At 36.4% G+C, this 14,688-nt stretch overlaps 2 protein-coding genes across 2 annotated transcripts; one reads left to right on the top strand and one right to left on the bottom strand.

Annotated features, from left to right (window-relative positions):
* Positions 1-2,097: 2,097 nt before the first annotated feature.
* Positions 2,098-2,790, top strand: LOC110874332 (protein LITTLE ZIPPER 1). Its single transcript, XM_022123068.2, has 2 exons — positions 2,098-2,301; positions 2,402-2,790. The coding sequence occupies exons 1-2, from the start codon at positions 2,186-2,188 to the stop codon at positions 2,580-2,582; spliced, it is 297 nt and encodes a 98-aa protein (XP_021978760.1). The 5' UTR covers positions 2,098-2,185; the 3' UTR covers positions 2,583-2,790.
* Positions 2,791-11,267: 8,477 nt separating this feature from the next.
* Positions 11,268-14,439, bottom strand: LOC110877683 (ycf49-like protein). Its single transcript, XM_022125855.2, has 4 exons — positions 14,043-14,439; positions 12,428-12,506; positions 11,680-11,748; positions 11,268-11,565 (listed from the first exon to the last, which is right to left on the bottom strand). The coding sequence occupies exons 1-4, from the start codon at positions 14,372-14,374 to the stop codon at positions 11,458-11,460; spliced, it is 588 nt and encodes a 195-aa protein (XP_021981547.1). The 5' UTR covers positions 14,375-14,439; the 3' UTR covers positions 11,268-11,457.
* Between the last annotated feature and the right edge of the window lie 249 nt (positions 14,440-14,688).

Below are 14,688 nucleotides of genomic sequence, written 5' to 3'. Positions count from 1 at the left end.
TATTGTTGACATAGAGATATATCCATTATTACAAACCAATACATATCGGTACAAAGTTTTATACTATAGAAAGAATTGTACATGTATTATGTTTCGGAAATCCAGGATGTACGTAGTGTTTCGAGTTAGGAGAATTTGTGTAGACACGATAAGTAAATGTATAAATGTAGTATTCTACGGTTAATGCATTTAACCTATGATCTATAGAATAGTTGTTTTCTTACTAAGGTCCTATTTGTTTACCACTGAATATGAGAACCATTCAGAGGTCCACATCTAATTCGGTCAGATTGCAGTGCATTCAGAGCATTTGGTTTCAAAAAGAATGATGTCTAAATGGGTGAAATAAGGTGTGAATGGTTCAGATTGTGAATGAAACTGAATGGTTCAGACATGGATATCTGATTCGATCAGATCTTAACCATTCAGATCTGAATAAACCAAACAGGCCCTAAATTTAAGAGTCGTGTGAATTTAAGTCACCACAAACATTGTTTCCTCACGTCTTCTAGAAAAACAATCGATAACTTTATTGAAAACACATATATGACCTTTTGTCGCATCTCGAAATTATTCTTTCCTATTTCATGTTTGTTACGATCCATTTACAAATCATTATAACCAACAAATACACGTTAAAAAAATATCTATCTTTATTTTAACATGCAACTCGTGTAGTCAAGTTGGAGCTAGTTGGCACATATAAACATTACATCCTTAAGTTTCCTTGTATGTTGCTAGTTTTGACACCATTACACGAGACTTGTATAACTTGACATTACCTATCAAGCCACGAACGGAGAGACTACCTACACTAACAGCTCTCTCGAAGAGGAATATCAATTTTTGACCTGTTGAATGTAGACTATGTGGGGAAGGAGACGAGTCAATGGAACACCTTTAACCGCTTGCTATATCGCAACCGGTATATGGCAGTGGGTCCCAAATTGGTGCAGCATACTGGATATCATTGCTTTCTCGGTGAAAGACCTCCTCGATTTTAGTAAACATGTGAAGCTGGAAAAAACTAGAGCTAAAGTGGTGCAAGTGATCGTACTTACGGCTTGTTGGGGGATTTGGCGGGCACGTAACAGTCTGGTCTTCTCAGACAAACCGGTGTGCATTGGAAAGCTTATTGATAAAAGAGTTAAATGTCATTTTAGTCCATGTGGTTTGGTCCTTTTTGCCAGTTTAGTCCAAATGTTTCATTTTTCGCTTGTAGGTCCAAAAAGATTTCACCGTTGCCATTTTAGTCCACTGGGTTAACTTCATCCATTATTTCTGTTAACGGGAAAAGCAATTCGGTCATTTTATATGGCCGAATTGCCTTTCTAGTTCACATAATTACATATAAAATGACCGAATTACCCTTCTCGTTAACAGAAAAAATGGATGAAGTTAACCAGTGGACTAAAATGGCAACGATGAAACCTTTTTTGAACTCACAGACGAAAAATGAAACCTTTGAACTAAAATAGCAAAATGAACCAAACTACAGGGACTAAAATGACATTTAACTCTTGATGAAATTTAAGTCACGACTAAAATGACATTTAACTCTTGATGAAATTAAAGTCACGACGTATCTTTGGATAAAAAAACAGGTCCAAATTAAAAGATCTAGAGGGGGAAAATTGGTGCAGCTTCAAACTATAGTTATTTTCATTATGTAGTCTTTTGGTGTTTTGTATGAACCAGCAGCTCCTAGCACCTTGTTAGATCGGTTTTTATTATGAATGAAAGTTGATTGTCGTCATTTAAAAAAACCTATCAAGCCACGAGCTAACTTGAGTTAAATATGAGTTGAGGATCACGAGACGGGTCATGTCAAAACAACAATGGATTAAAACAAACAAACAGATAACAAATTCAAACGTAGAGTGGAGATCATTTGGCCATGTTCTTAGGCTTTTCCCTCTTGTCTACTAGAATATTATACTTTTTTGGCTTCGTTCTCTTTTTAATCATGAATTTCCTTCACCATCATTACACTTCTTGAAAGTATCCCCCAACAACATACCCACACCCACACACACTTCTCTCTCCTCTCTCTATCTCTATGTATATATACATATATATATATATATACACACACATATGTGTGATGTGTGTCTCATGGCCAGAAACCAAACCACCTATATATATAAGGATCTAGCAACCCATTCAATACACATAAGTGAACACAATGTGTATTGGCAATAACAAAGAATACATGGCACCATCTTCTCTTCTTTTGCATAACCAAAAAGCGAAATCGAAGCTTCAAATGCGGGTCAAGGTTCGAATTCGTAGGCTTAAAAGGTGAATATTACATATTTTCTTTGTGGGTATGTATGATTATTCATGTTATATCATAAGACATAAAGTTTATTAATTGTTTTTTTTTTTTTTGTGGTTTAAGGGTTAACAAGTTTATCGAAGAACCGACAAAACATGAAATGGAGATGAGAAACCTGAAGTTGTACATGGAGAACATGAGAATCTTGAAGGAAAATGAAAGGCTGAAGAACAAAGCCAAAATGCTTCATCAAGAAAATCTTGATCTTTTATTAGAATTAGAGAAGAAAAAAGTCAAACTTTGATCTTTTCTCAAGTACCCTTTTACCTTGATGATCATTTTGATATATGGGCACCTTTGGAATTTAGAAAAACACAAAGAATCTAGTATTTTTGGGTGATTAATTTGCTATAATTCTTAACTATTATGGTGTAGGGTGATAGAAGAATGGTAGTATGAAGTCAGAAATGATTTTATTAATCTATTAGATTTATTATAAATGACTTTTGTTATTTTATATTGTTGTTTAGTTTAATATTATATTACTGGTATGATGGATCTTTATAGTTTAATGGAGACGACTTTTAAAAAAGTCAACTCTCGAGCCACTAATGTATATGAGATATTGAGATTATAAAAAGTTAAAAAGCACAAATTCATCCAACAAGATAAACCCAATGATCCTGATTTAATATAACAAGATTAACACAAGGATACTGATTTTGAAGTGTTAGGGTATTTAAATTAGGGATGTTCGCAATCTGGTTTGACCGGTGTTGATAAAAATTTTGGGCCAAACAATTAACTACAGTTTGAGAAAGGCAAACCAAACCGGTTGGGTTGGTTGGTTCGGTCGGTCGAACCGGCCAATTTGCAAGGTTTTAAGGTTTAGTTTTTGCGGTTTAGTGGCTTCAGATAAAAAACAAAATAAAAATTAAATGCATAACTAAATTTAAAAAAATGTAAGGATGGTTCATAAATATTAATATATTATGGGTTATTGGATTTTAATAATCCTAAGTTTCACCAGTTGGCCGATAATAATCCCAACTTTAAAAATTCCCTTCAATAATCTCAACTTGTAAAAGTTTGGCCGCCATTGATCCTTTTCAAACATATAAGAATTTGGTCTCCTCAATAGATTCAATTACACCTAGAGACTCCTTAATTAATTTAAGTGCACCTATGTTAGAAAGGGATGAATGGCGGCCAAACTTTTACAAGTTGGGATTATTGGAGAGAATTTTTAAAGTTGGAATTATTATCGGCTAACTGGTGAAACTTAGGATTATTAAAATCCAATAACCCATATATTATCTATATTAATATGCATAGCTTTAAATTCCAAAAATGAAAACAGATTAGATCTTGGTTTTAAAATGTGTGTAGTGATCCGATGCGTTTTGATCTCAAAACCTGATGCGTGATGCGTGATGCGCAATGCGCGAAGCGCACGCATCACGTATGCGAGGTGTTCTTTATTTAAAAATACTAAAAAATATTTATAGCTAATATTTTAACTCGTGGACCTTTAAACACTAAAATATAATGTATTCTCATCATCTATTGTCATATATGTTCAATTAAAGATCTAATCGATTCGAATACCAGTCAACTGCATAAGGCGCCACATTAGACCGTATCATGTGATGCGCGCATCATGGAATCGCAACATGCGATGCAATCTCATCACTGCATCATGTGATGCACGCATTATGTACTCCTGATGTGCGCATTTTAAAACCAAGGATTAGATAATAAATGTTAAATGGCCGATTCCATTTACACAACCCGTTCCAAGTTCCAAACCATAAACCAAACTGAAAACCGTCAAAGCGTTAAAACCAAACCGTATGTATTTCAAACTGGCCAAACCGACCAGCTTATACATTTCAAAGCGGCCAAACATACCAACTTTCTTTTTCTTTAGTTTCGATGGTTCTGTTGGTTTCCACGATTTATGAACAACCCTAATGCAAACAATTAATTTGTAGTTAGAACCACAAATTATCTGCCTTTTATGTTTGAATCCTATTATAATAGTAGGAAAAATTACAACTTTTGTCCTTTATCTTAATACCACTTATCAGGTGGTGTCCCTTTTAACGAATTTTGACAAGTTTTGCCCTTTATAAGGAATTTTGTTGCACGTTTTGTCCTTTAGACTTAACTCAGTTAGATTTTCTTGTTAAATCTTATCACCCAAGGGTATTTTAGTCTTTTTACCCATTTATTTAATATTATTTAAAAGAATAAAACAAAATATTTTAGGGTTGATTCTTGAAATAAATGGGTAAAAAGACTAAAATACCCTTGGTGACAAGATTTAACAAGAAAATCTAACTGGGTTAAGCCTAAAGGACAAAATGTGCAACAAAATTCCTTGTAAAAGGCAAAACTTGTCAAAATTCGTTAAAAAGGACACCGCCTGATAAGTAATATTAAGATAAAGGACAAAACTTGTAATTTTTTCATAATAATAATAAGACTGTCAAGTGCCATTGGAATATAAACCAAAATGCTCAATGGTATTAGTAATGTCTTTGATTGATTCTTGCCTACAATTATTATTGTATCAGATTCTTAACACTAATTTTATGCAATAAAGAATTAAAGATTGAATAAAAGGTCAAACTTTTGGCATATAAATTAGTTTTTAATTGCAGCATCCAAAAGTAAAGTAGTTGGAACAAAGCTTTGGCCCTGTTTCCTACTTTTGTGGAAACCTGGAAAATAGTTGAATTCATTTCTTTATCTTTAGGGTATAATTCGCGGTATGCTTTTAATTAGTTTGATAATAACTCACCCGTAATCTTGTATGTGGTGAAAAAAAAACGAAAAAAAAACAGGGGACAGTTAATCATGCATCATGTGGTGGCGTTGATAGCCAAAAGACTAGGGGTACATGCACTAATCGACCTTTATCCCAATTGCTGAGTGTTATGTGCCTTATGTCCAAGGTTTGATGCAAAACTACTATCGAGTCGGGGGTCTCACTGGAAGTAGCCTCTCTATTCCTACATGGTAGAGGTAAGGTTGTTTGCATCTTACCCTCCTTAGACTCTACCTTAACATTGTTATTGGTGGGATTTACTAAGTATGATGATGATGATGATGGATACCCGTAATCTGCTCGAGCTTATTTGGATGAAGCTAGTTGACTTGTATACTTTCGAGCAGGGTTCCAGCTAAAGGTAGCTCGCTCATTGACCTGCTTGAAATTTTCATCTTTGATTTTTCTTTAATCTCGTAGGATTGTTCAAGACTTCAAGCTTATTACATGGATGATCCATATGGTATATTGGTATGCCCATATTTTGAAATCCGTACGTAAGTATCATAAATTACACATTTTTTTTTTTGTTAAAGGACATAGCCAGGTAAATTTTATTTATAAAAAGAATTTAGAAAACAACACACCTTTAGTCCCTAACTCTTTGGTACTTTGTAACGCTTGTGGTCCTTAACATCGAGGAACGTTAAATTAATTGTTAAAAGAATAGATGAAATGACCATTTTACCATATGATATAATGGGTGCAGTGATTTTAGATCCAAGGATTGTTTGCATCATTGCCATTGTGAAAATTGCTTATGTAGAACACTTGTTCACCAAAAAATGTGTGTATTTGAAAAGTTGGTATCCAATATATGTGACCCATGAGACATTTAAGAATAATTATTCACATAAGGTTGATTTATATTATATTATCTAAATATTGTTAACGAAGGACGATTAATAGCAACTTTATTTTTATAATAGTATATAATTTTTTGTTTTTCTTTTGTTTAATATATAATAATAGTTTATTATTATATTCACTTTTAATAACATATTTTTAATTTTTTCCCTTTTTAAAACCATGTATTTCCTATACCATTTTTTAGTAATTCTTTTTTCTCTTTTTTTAGAACATATATTAATTTATCAATTAATTTGATACTTCTTTAATAATTTGCGTTTATAACTTTTTTATAAAAACTTAAGTACGTAGTTGTGCTTGATTCTTCCCCGACATTCTGTTATAAGTTTTGTTAAAAGCGAAGTTGCACTCTAAATAAAGGATTTATTTGGTACCTGTTGACGACGAAGAACTATGAATAGTAACTTTATTTTTATAACAGTACATAGTTTTTTGTTTTTCTTTTATTTAATATATTATAATATTATAATAGTTTACTATTATACTTACTTTTAATAACATATTTTAAATGTTTTCCCTTTTTTAAAACCATATATTTCCTATACCATCTTTTAATAATTCATTTTTTTCTTTTTTTAGAACATATATTAATTTATCGATAAATTTGATATTTCTTTAATAATTTACGTTTAAACTTTTTTCTAAAAACTTAAGTATGTAGTTGTGCTTAATTTTCCCCCCGACATTCTGTTATAAGTTTTATGAAAAACGAAGTTGTACTCTAAATAAAGTGTTTATTTGGTATCATAAAACGACACGATGATAAAGTAAACCGTTCTAATAGTTTGGCTTTCTAAACAACATGCTTTATTTTCAAATCACGTTTATTGTATATTATCATTTGCACGGTTTCACCGCAACGAGCGACCTAAAAAAACTAGTTAATATATAATGTAAATATTAGAAATAATTACTCTTAAATGTCTCATGGGTCACAAATATTGGATGCCAACTGTTCAAACAGACGCATTTGTTGGTGAGCAACTGTTCTACATATTGCCATCGGTAGAATGTTATATGAATGATCATTATACATGTGTTATAAACAATTTTCATACTGGCAATGATGTGAATAGTCTTTGGATCTAAATTCACTGCACCAGTACACCCATTATATCATAAGGTAAAATGGCCATTTCATCTCTTTTCAACGGTTGGTTTTAACGTCACTCGGTGTTAAGGACCACTAGGGTGCGTATAAACCGAATTACCCGACCCATAACCGAATAAAAAAAACTGATGGGACGATTAGTGTTTTTTTTTTTTCTGAAAACCAATATTAGTGAGTCGATTATGGTTTTTTATATTCCCATATCCGTCATACCCGAACCGATAGTTAATATATTCACGGTTAACCGAACCGTATAACCGGACCCATTCACACTAGCGGTAGAGTTGGCATGGACTTGGAGCCTAGAGAGTAGAGACTAGAGAGGAATACCAAACGTCCAAAAGGTGCTCTTTACCTAGCAGCACCCTTGGTTTTAAAAAGCGCGAAGCGCACGAAGAGGTATAAAACCGAGGCGTGAAGCGCAAAAGCGGTGGGATTTTCGTACACGAAGCGCAAAGTATTAATATAACATTTTTAAAGTATTAATCCTTTTACAATAAAAAAATTAGATAATTAAAAGATATATCATTTAAATTTAGTTGTCTGCGGGACCAATTGATCCTCAATGGTGATTTGGGTGTCATCGTCCTCAATGGTGATTTGGGTGTCATAGAACGGAAACTAGGGTCCGCGCGCCTGTAGGGGATACAAACTTTTTTCCTGTGGAGGTAGGACTCCACCAAGGGTCAGCGTTGAGCCCTTTTCTTTTTGCGGTTGTCCTGGATGAGTTGTCCAAGTTAATTCAGGAGACAGTTCCCTGGTGCATGCTTTTTGCAGACGATATTGTGTTGATTGCAGAGACTAAACAGTGCCTGAACGCGAGGGTAGAGGAGTGGCGCGTAGCTTTAGAGGACAAGGGCCTAAGGATAAGTCGATCTAAGACTGAGTATCTACACTGTGATTTCAGTGGTGTAGCCGATGACGATGACACCCAAATCACCATTGAGGATCAATTGGTCCCGCAGACAACTAAATTTAAGTATTTGGGGTCGTTTGTTCAAAGAGATGGGGACATAGATAGTGATGTAACCCACCGCATACAAGCTGGCTGGTGTAGATGGAGGGCAGCCAGTGGGGTATTGTGCGATAGGAGGTTCCCAACGAAACTAAAGGGGAAATTTTACAGGGTAGCAGTTAGGCCTGCTATGCTATATGGAACAGACTGTTGGGCTATCAAGAAGTCACAAGCGCGCAAGATGGAGGTAGCAGAGATGAGGATGCTGAGGTGGATGTGTGGACACACGAGGTTAGATCGGATAAGAAATGAGGTTTTTAGAGAAAGATTAGGAGTGGCTAGTATATCGGACAAGATTAAGGAGGGGAGATTGAGATGGTTTGGGCATGTGAAGCGGAGGCAAACGACGACACCAGTTAGAGTAGTGGAAACTCTTACTGTGGAGGGGAGGAAGAGGCAGACCCAAACTGACTTGGGATGAGCAGATTAGGCATGATTTACTAGAGTTGCATCTTTCTGAGGACATGGTCCAAGATAGGACTTCGTGGAGACGTAGGATTAGGGTTAAGGACTTCTAGAGGATATTGCAGTAAGGACTTAGGTGTTTTTTAGGGGTGTAGGTCTTTCTTATTCTTAAATTGACTTTACCGGTAATTGTCTTCTGGTGTCTATGTCCAAATGATGTTGTATGCTATTATACATGATTTACATTATATTGTGTCACTCTGATCACTTTCTTGGTATTGGTGGCTTCCTATTTACATTATATTATGTCCAAATGATGTTGTATGCTATTTCTATAGTGTTTGACTTGGTGTGTTGGCATGTTGTTCGTTTTGGAGCCGAGGGTCTCTCTGGAAGCAGCCTCTCTATCCCTAGGGATAGAGGCAAGGTCTGTCTACATCCCACCCTCCCCAGACCCTATAAGTAGCTTTGCTATTTGTGGGATTTACTGGGTATGGTTGTTGTTGGTTATATCATTTAATCTAGAGTTAAATGGCATTTTAGTCCCTGTGGTTTGGGTCATTTTGTCAGTTTAGTCCAAAAGTTTCATTTTTCACCTGTGGGTCCAAAAAGTTTTCACCGTTGTCATTTTAGTCCACTGGGTTAACTTCATTCATTTTTTCTGTTAACGAGAAGGCCAATTCGGTCATTTTATATGTAATTCTGTTAACTAGAAGAGCAATTCGGCCATATAAAATGACCGAATTGGCCTTCTCGTTAACAAAATAATTTGGATGAAGTTAACCCGGTGGGCTAAAATGGAAACGGTGAAACCTTTTTGGACCCACAGGTGAAAAATGAAACCTTTGGACTAAACTGGCAAAATGACCCAAACCACAGGGACTAAAATGGCATTTAACTCTTTAATATATAAGTAACCTCTGTTTACAACATAAAAAAGCTATATTTACAACTTGAAGAAGCACAACTCTTAATAAAATAAGAAAAAAAAACGACATAGGCGCGTGCTTTTCGTACATAGCTCGCCTTGTGTGACACAAAGCGATCCCGTATGCGCCTGATGTCGCCTTGCGCTTAAGCGCACCTGAGGCGCGATTTTTAAAACCAAGGCAGCACCATCTTTCAGAAAGCTACACCTACTCAGTTCCTACTTTTGTTCTATGTTCTAGTTATGTTCTTCATTATTTAAAAACTAGCCAACTAGGGTTTCTACATGAAAATGTTCTTATGCTGACTTAGTTTTCTGCATGAAAAAAAAATCACAAGACTTACATTTCTGCATCACAAGGTTCAACAGAAATATTTGATCATGATTTAAGTGTCTCCATGAACAAGGTTCAATACAAGTGGATTTAAGTTTTTGCATTGCATTAACAAAGATGAATAGAACAGAAGTTATATGACTCGTCTAACACAATGAAACAGAATGATAAGTTATACAGTTATAGGATTTTAGTTTGGTTTAGGTGTAGTTTAAAATTTACAAAGATTGTTCACGTACCAGGGCGGATGTACCCCTTAATAAGGGGTAACCTACGTTGCCCCTTGACGCTCCGACGGTAGTGTAAATTTTAAAAAAATTTGACGTTTTTTCGATTGCGTTACCCCTTTTCTTTGAAACGTTGCCCCTATAAGGGTTTTCTAGATCCGCCACTGCACGTACGGTTGTCCATAATTTTTAGATATTGTTTTGAGTAACTTTTAGCTAGACCCAAATTCATGGTTAACCAACCTACTATAACCTTCAAAACTGATTAACCTAAACCACCATAACCGACCGGTTATGGTTATCCATTAACCGACATCTCGGTTATGGTTATCCAAAACCGACCCATGCACCCCTAAGGACCACAATCATTACTAAGTACCAAACAATTGGGATTAACGGTGTACTTTCTAAACTCTTTTCATTAATCAAATATTCATATTCAGGGCTATAACCTTTCAGGCACGAAATCCAAAATATGGGCATACCATATGGATTTTCTCACTATTGCACTTTTTTTGCGACTTGCGCCTAGACGACTGGCGAGAGCGCTATGTGTTGTATATTTAGTGTAATCGGGGTTGAATTATTCGGGAGAACCACCGAAATAATTGATCTGAAAGTGAAATCACGCCTCTCAGATCATCCGTTGCTTACATCTCAAACTAAGCACTTCGACGCCTGATTGTCACACATTAGGTTGTTTAAGGAATGGGAGCAAGTTTGAGCATGTACGTATTTCAAGTTTCAAGTACATGAAGTTCTTTATTCTCTTAGCTATTAAAAACATATCAGAATTTAATAGATTCATTCCAAGAACAGAATCCCATTAGAGCACAAGAAGCTAGAAGCAAGGTTTAAAGGAACGGAAACGAGCTTCGAGGCGTTTTCCCTTCGCCTCACGAGGCGTAAGCCTCGAGGCGAAACGAGGCGTAAGGCTGGGGCGATATTAATAAATAAATATAAATATTATATATGTTATAAAAAAATAATAATACTAACTAATTTCATCATCAGATTCATCAAAAACACACTTAAAAAAACATGAAATGCTTGAAATTGACACAAAAAGTCAAAAACAACAATCAAAATACCCTGAGGCGCAGCTTTCTTAGTAGCGCCTCACCCCCTCTGAGACGCATAGACATTAAAAACACCATGAGGCGCGCCTCTGACTCGTTTTTTGGCCGTTTCGCTTCGAGGCGCACGCCTCAAACGTTTTTTAAAACCATGGCTAGAAGACCTTGGGTTGGTCAAATACAACCAAAGTACCAAACACTCAAGAATAGCCCTAAAACTTGAACATCTTGTTTCATTTGTCGTTTTCCTTAACTAAATTATAAACACAACTCATGTTGAGTGCCAGATAGTTACAAGATAATGATGAAATTAAGGCAAACTTACTTTAAAAAATGGAACACCTATGCAAAAACTGCATGCTGGAACTAGACACAAACGCTTATGCATCAGTGGAGCTTTCCTGTGTTGATTTATAGATTCGGTACGCAGCTATGCACATTGTAGCGTTGCCAATAACAGTCAACGCCCCTTGGAGAGCAACCAAAACCTATAATTTGTGTCGGGTAAGACCCGGTTGAGCATGGCGAATCATGAATCTTATATAGCAATTACCGTGTTTTAAATTTGATTGAAAATGAAAACTGAAAAGTATCAATCTTACCTCCAGTGACTCCGAGTTATAAAAGAAATGCCATGTGCATGCGCAAAACGCTCCACCAAGCAGCGGCACCTGAAGCGGTCAACTTGTTATACGTAAACAATAAACTTGTACATAATCATATCATATGTGAAAGGAATATTAGATTTTAATAAATCTCAACTATTCGCCGTCGGCCGCCAACAGTCCCAACTTTAAAAATAACCACTGACAGTCCTAACTTTTAACATATTGGCCTCCAATGGATCCTGACTAACAGAACCCTAACACCGTTAGTCTCCTGTAGCCGGAAAAACGTTTTTTGGCCGGAAAACTCAACATTTTTTGTCCCGAACCTCTTTGTAACCTTATTATGGACCTTTGGGAACCTTTTTCTAGTAAAAACTCCAATTATTAAAGTCGTCGGAAAACTCCTTTTTCGCCGGAAAACTAAATTTTTTGGCCGGAAAACTAAACATTTTCGTCCCAAATCTCTTTGTAACCTTAGATCAGACATTTAGAAACCTTTTTCTGGAAAAACGGTTTTCTGGCAACTGGAGACTAACGGCGTTAGGTTTCTGTTAGTCAGGGTCCATTGATGGCCAATATGTGAATAGTTGGGACTGTCAGTGGTTATTTTTGAAGTTGGGACTGTTGGCGGCCAACGGCGAATATTTGGGATTATTAAAATCCAATATTCCTATATGAAAAGATATGTAACAACATTTATAAGTTTATAGCCACTAATAATATATCGAGAGCTGTAACTCACCATACCCCATGAAAGCCCCTTCCAAGATTGATATCCAGATTTCTCCCCATATTGCCATACTAATATCATTGCCGTAATCCTTCCATATATAAAAAAAAAATAATTAAACAATTAATCAGTAAGTACAATGATAAACAATGAATGTATACACTAAAGCACAGCCACAACTTGAGTTGCTCTATTTTTTTTTCATTGTTATTTTTTGGTAACTAAGAGAACCTGTTACCGGAAAACTCATTGAACTCGATGATACCCTGCTAACCAACTAGATCAAGTAAATAGTAGCTTGCGCCAGACCATTTGGCCTATTAAGAGGGGGGGGGGGGGGGGGGGGGTTTAGTGCACGGTCCTCCCAACCGCCGGGGTGATCCCACTTCGGGAGCCGCTACCCGACCAAGCTAGCTCCGCGGTGAATTCCCCTTGCCGAGTTCTTACCCTGGGCGACATATGCCACTCCCAAGACTTGAACCCGGTACCTCTGGGAAGAGGTGGGTGTCGGTGGCCAACTGGGCTACCCCAGTTGGTTAGTTGGCCTATTAAGAGGTTATGGTCGGAAACTGGTGAAAATATAATTCAACTGCCAGAGGGGAATTAGGTGCTCTATTAGACTATCAGGTGTGGCGCATGGAAACATGGCATGGGTTGATGTGGCATGGACTCACGGTGCGGTACACATACACGTTACCGAACGTTCACGAACACAAACGAACGAAGACGAGCATTGTTCATGCTCGCTCATTTAGCTAAACGAACGAAATTTCTTGTTTGTGTCCGTTCATTAATTAAATGAACAAACTTCCCATTGAACAGTTCACGAACTGTTTGCTGAACTTTCGGTTCATTTGCAGCCCTAGGTGTGGAGCTTGGATGTGAAAGGTGGAACCAGACCCCCACATATGTGGAAACCGTGTGGGAATGATGCGGCGTCTACGTGGCTATTTCCAAAGGCGTGCTAAGTAGTTAATGCGGTAAAATATCGGATATCGGTCAAGGACTGATATTTGAGATATCGGTTATCGCGGTGAGATATCGGTAATTTTAATGTCATGCTAATTTTATATATATAACAATTTAACACTAACAATTCAGTATACTCTCCTACGATTAACAAATTAACCTCTTGCAACTTGCAAAACACTAACAACTGTAGTAAGTAGGAACTCACTAAGACTTAAAACACTAATAACAACAATAAGAAGAAAGACGAATGGTAGAAATAAGAAGAAAGATACTGGCATCGGGAAAATCAGTGATATATCGGTCAATATCGCCGATATTTTCGGTACCGATATTTTGCACCGTTATCTCGGTAGGGGACAGATAACCGATATATCACTGATATATCGGGATATTAACTACATAGTAGGCGTGGATAGGCAAACCACACCCTTTAGTCTTTGATCCAAGAAAAACTATCATTCATTTCGGTTGCCAAATATACTAATTTAAACATCAAGCACTCAATTCTACACCATAATCTAAGTCAAATTTCCTAACTTCAGCCTCACTAATAGCAAATTCATATAAATCAATTAACACTGACATCAAACCTCAACAAATTCTTTACATAAAGCATCAAATTAATGTAACAGAGCATCAAGTTATAGCAAATTACCATTCAACAACACTTGAAACATGAATTGCCCAAGTGGGCAGTGACAGAGCATTGGAAGGTTCCGTGAGTTGCAGAGACGAACCCAGAAGCAATGGCAGCTCTGCGGCTGCAGCGGAAGCTGTTCCGATGAACAGGGGTGATGTTAGGGCAAACCCAGCTCCAATTAGAGTTTTAATGGCTTTCTTGGTGTGAAGTTTGTTGGAATTCAGGGTGGTTGTTGTGATTGGGGTGTTGGGGTGGTTACATGATTTGGGGTTTAGGGTTTTGTTTGGATTTTGATGGGAGAAACAGAGGGGGGTTGAGGAAGATAGCAATGGTGGAAGAATTGCCATGAGAGTTTTAGGGGTTAATTAGGAAGATAGGAAGTTATTTGGTATATTTCCATGGGATTCAGGTTCTTTTCTCTTCAAAGTATTAAATAAATTTACGGCTTGCGGTATACGCATCTCTTTCACACACACCTAAGTTATGCCACGTCAACTCCTCTCTTAAACTCTCCTCACACCCTCAATTTGATGGCGGCACTCATCTCTTAGGGACTTGTTTTTTTCTTTTTCTTTTTTTTTGTTTTTTTTATTTGTTGTAATTATGCATGTTTATAAATTAAAAAAATATTAATAAAAATTAAATAAAATTTAATAAAAGA

The sequence above is a fragment of the Helianthus annuus genome, chromosome 7 (assembly GCF_002127325.2).
Source record: "Helianthus annuus cultivar XRQ/B chromosome 7, HanXRQr2.0-SUNRISE, whole genome shotgun sequence".
NCBI lineage: Eukaryota > Viridiplantae > Streptophyta > Magnoliopsida > Asterales > Asteraceae > Helianthus > Helianthus annuus.
This window is presented reverse-complemented; position numbering and strand designations above follow the sequence as displayed.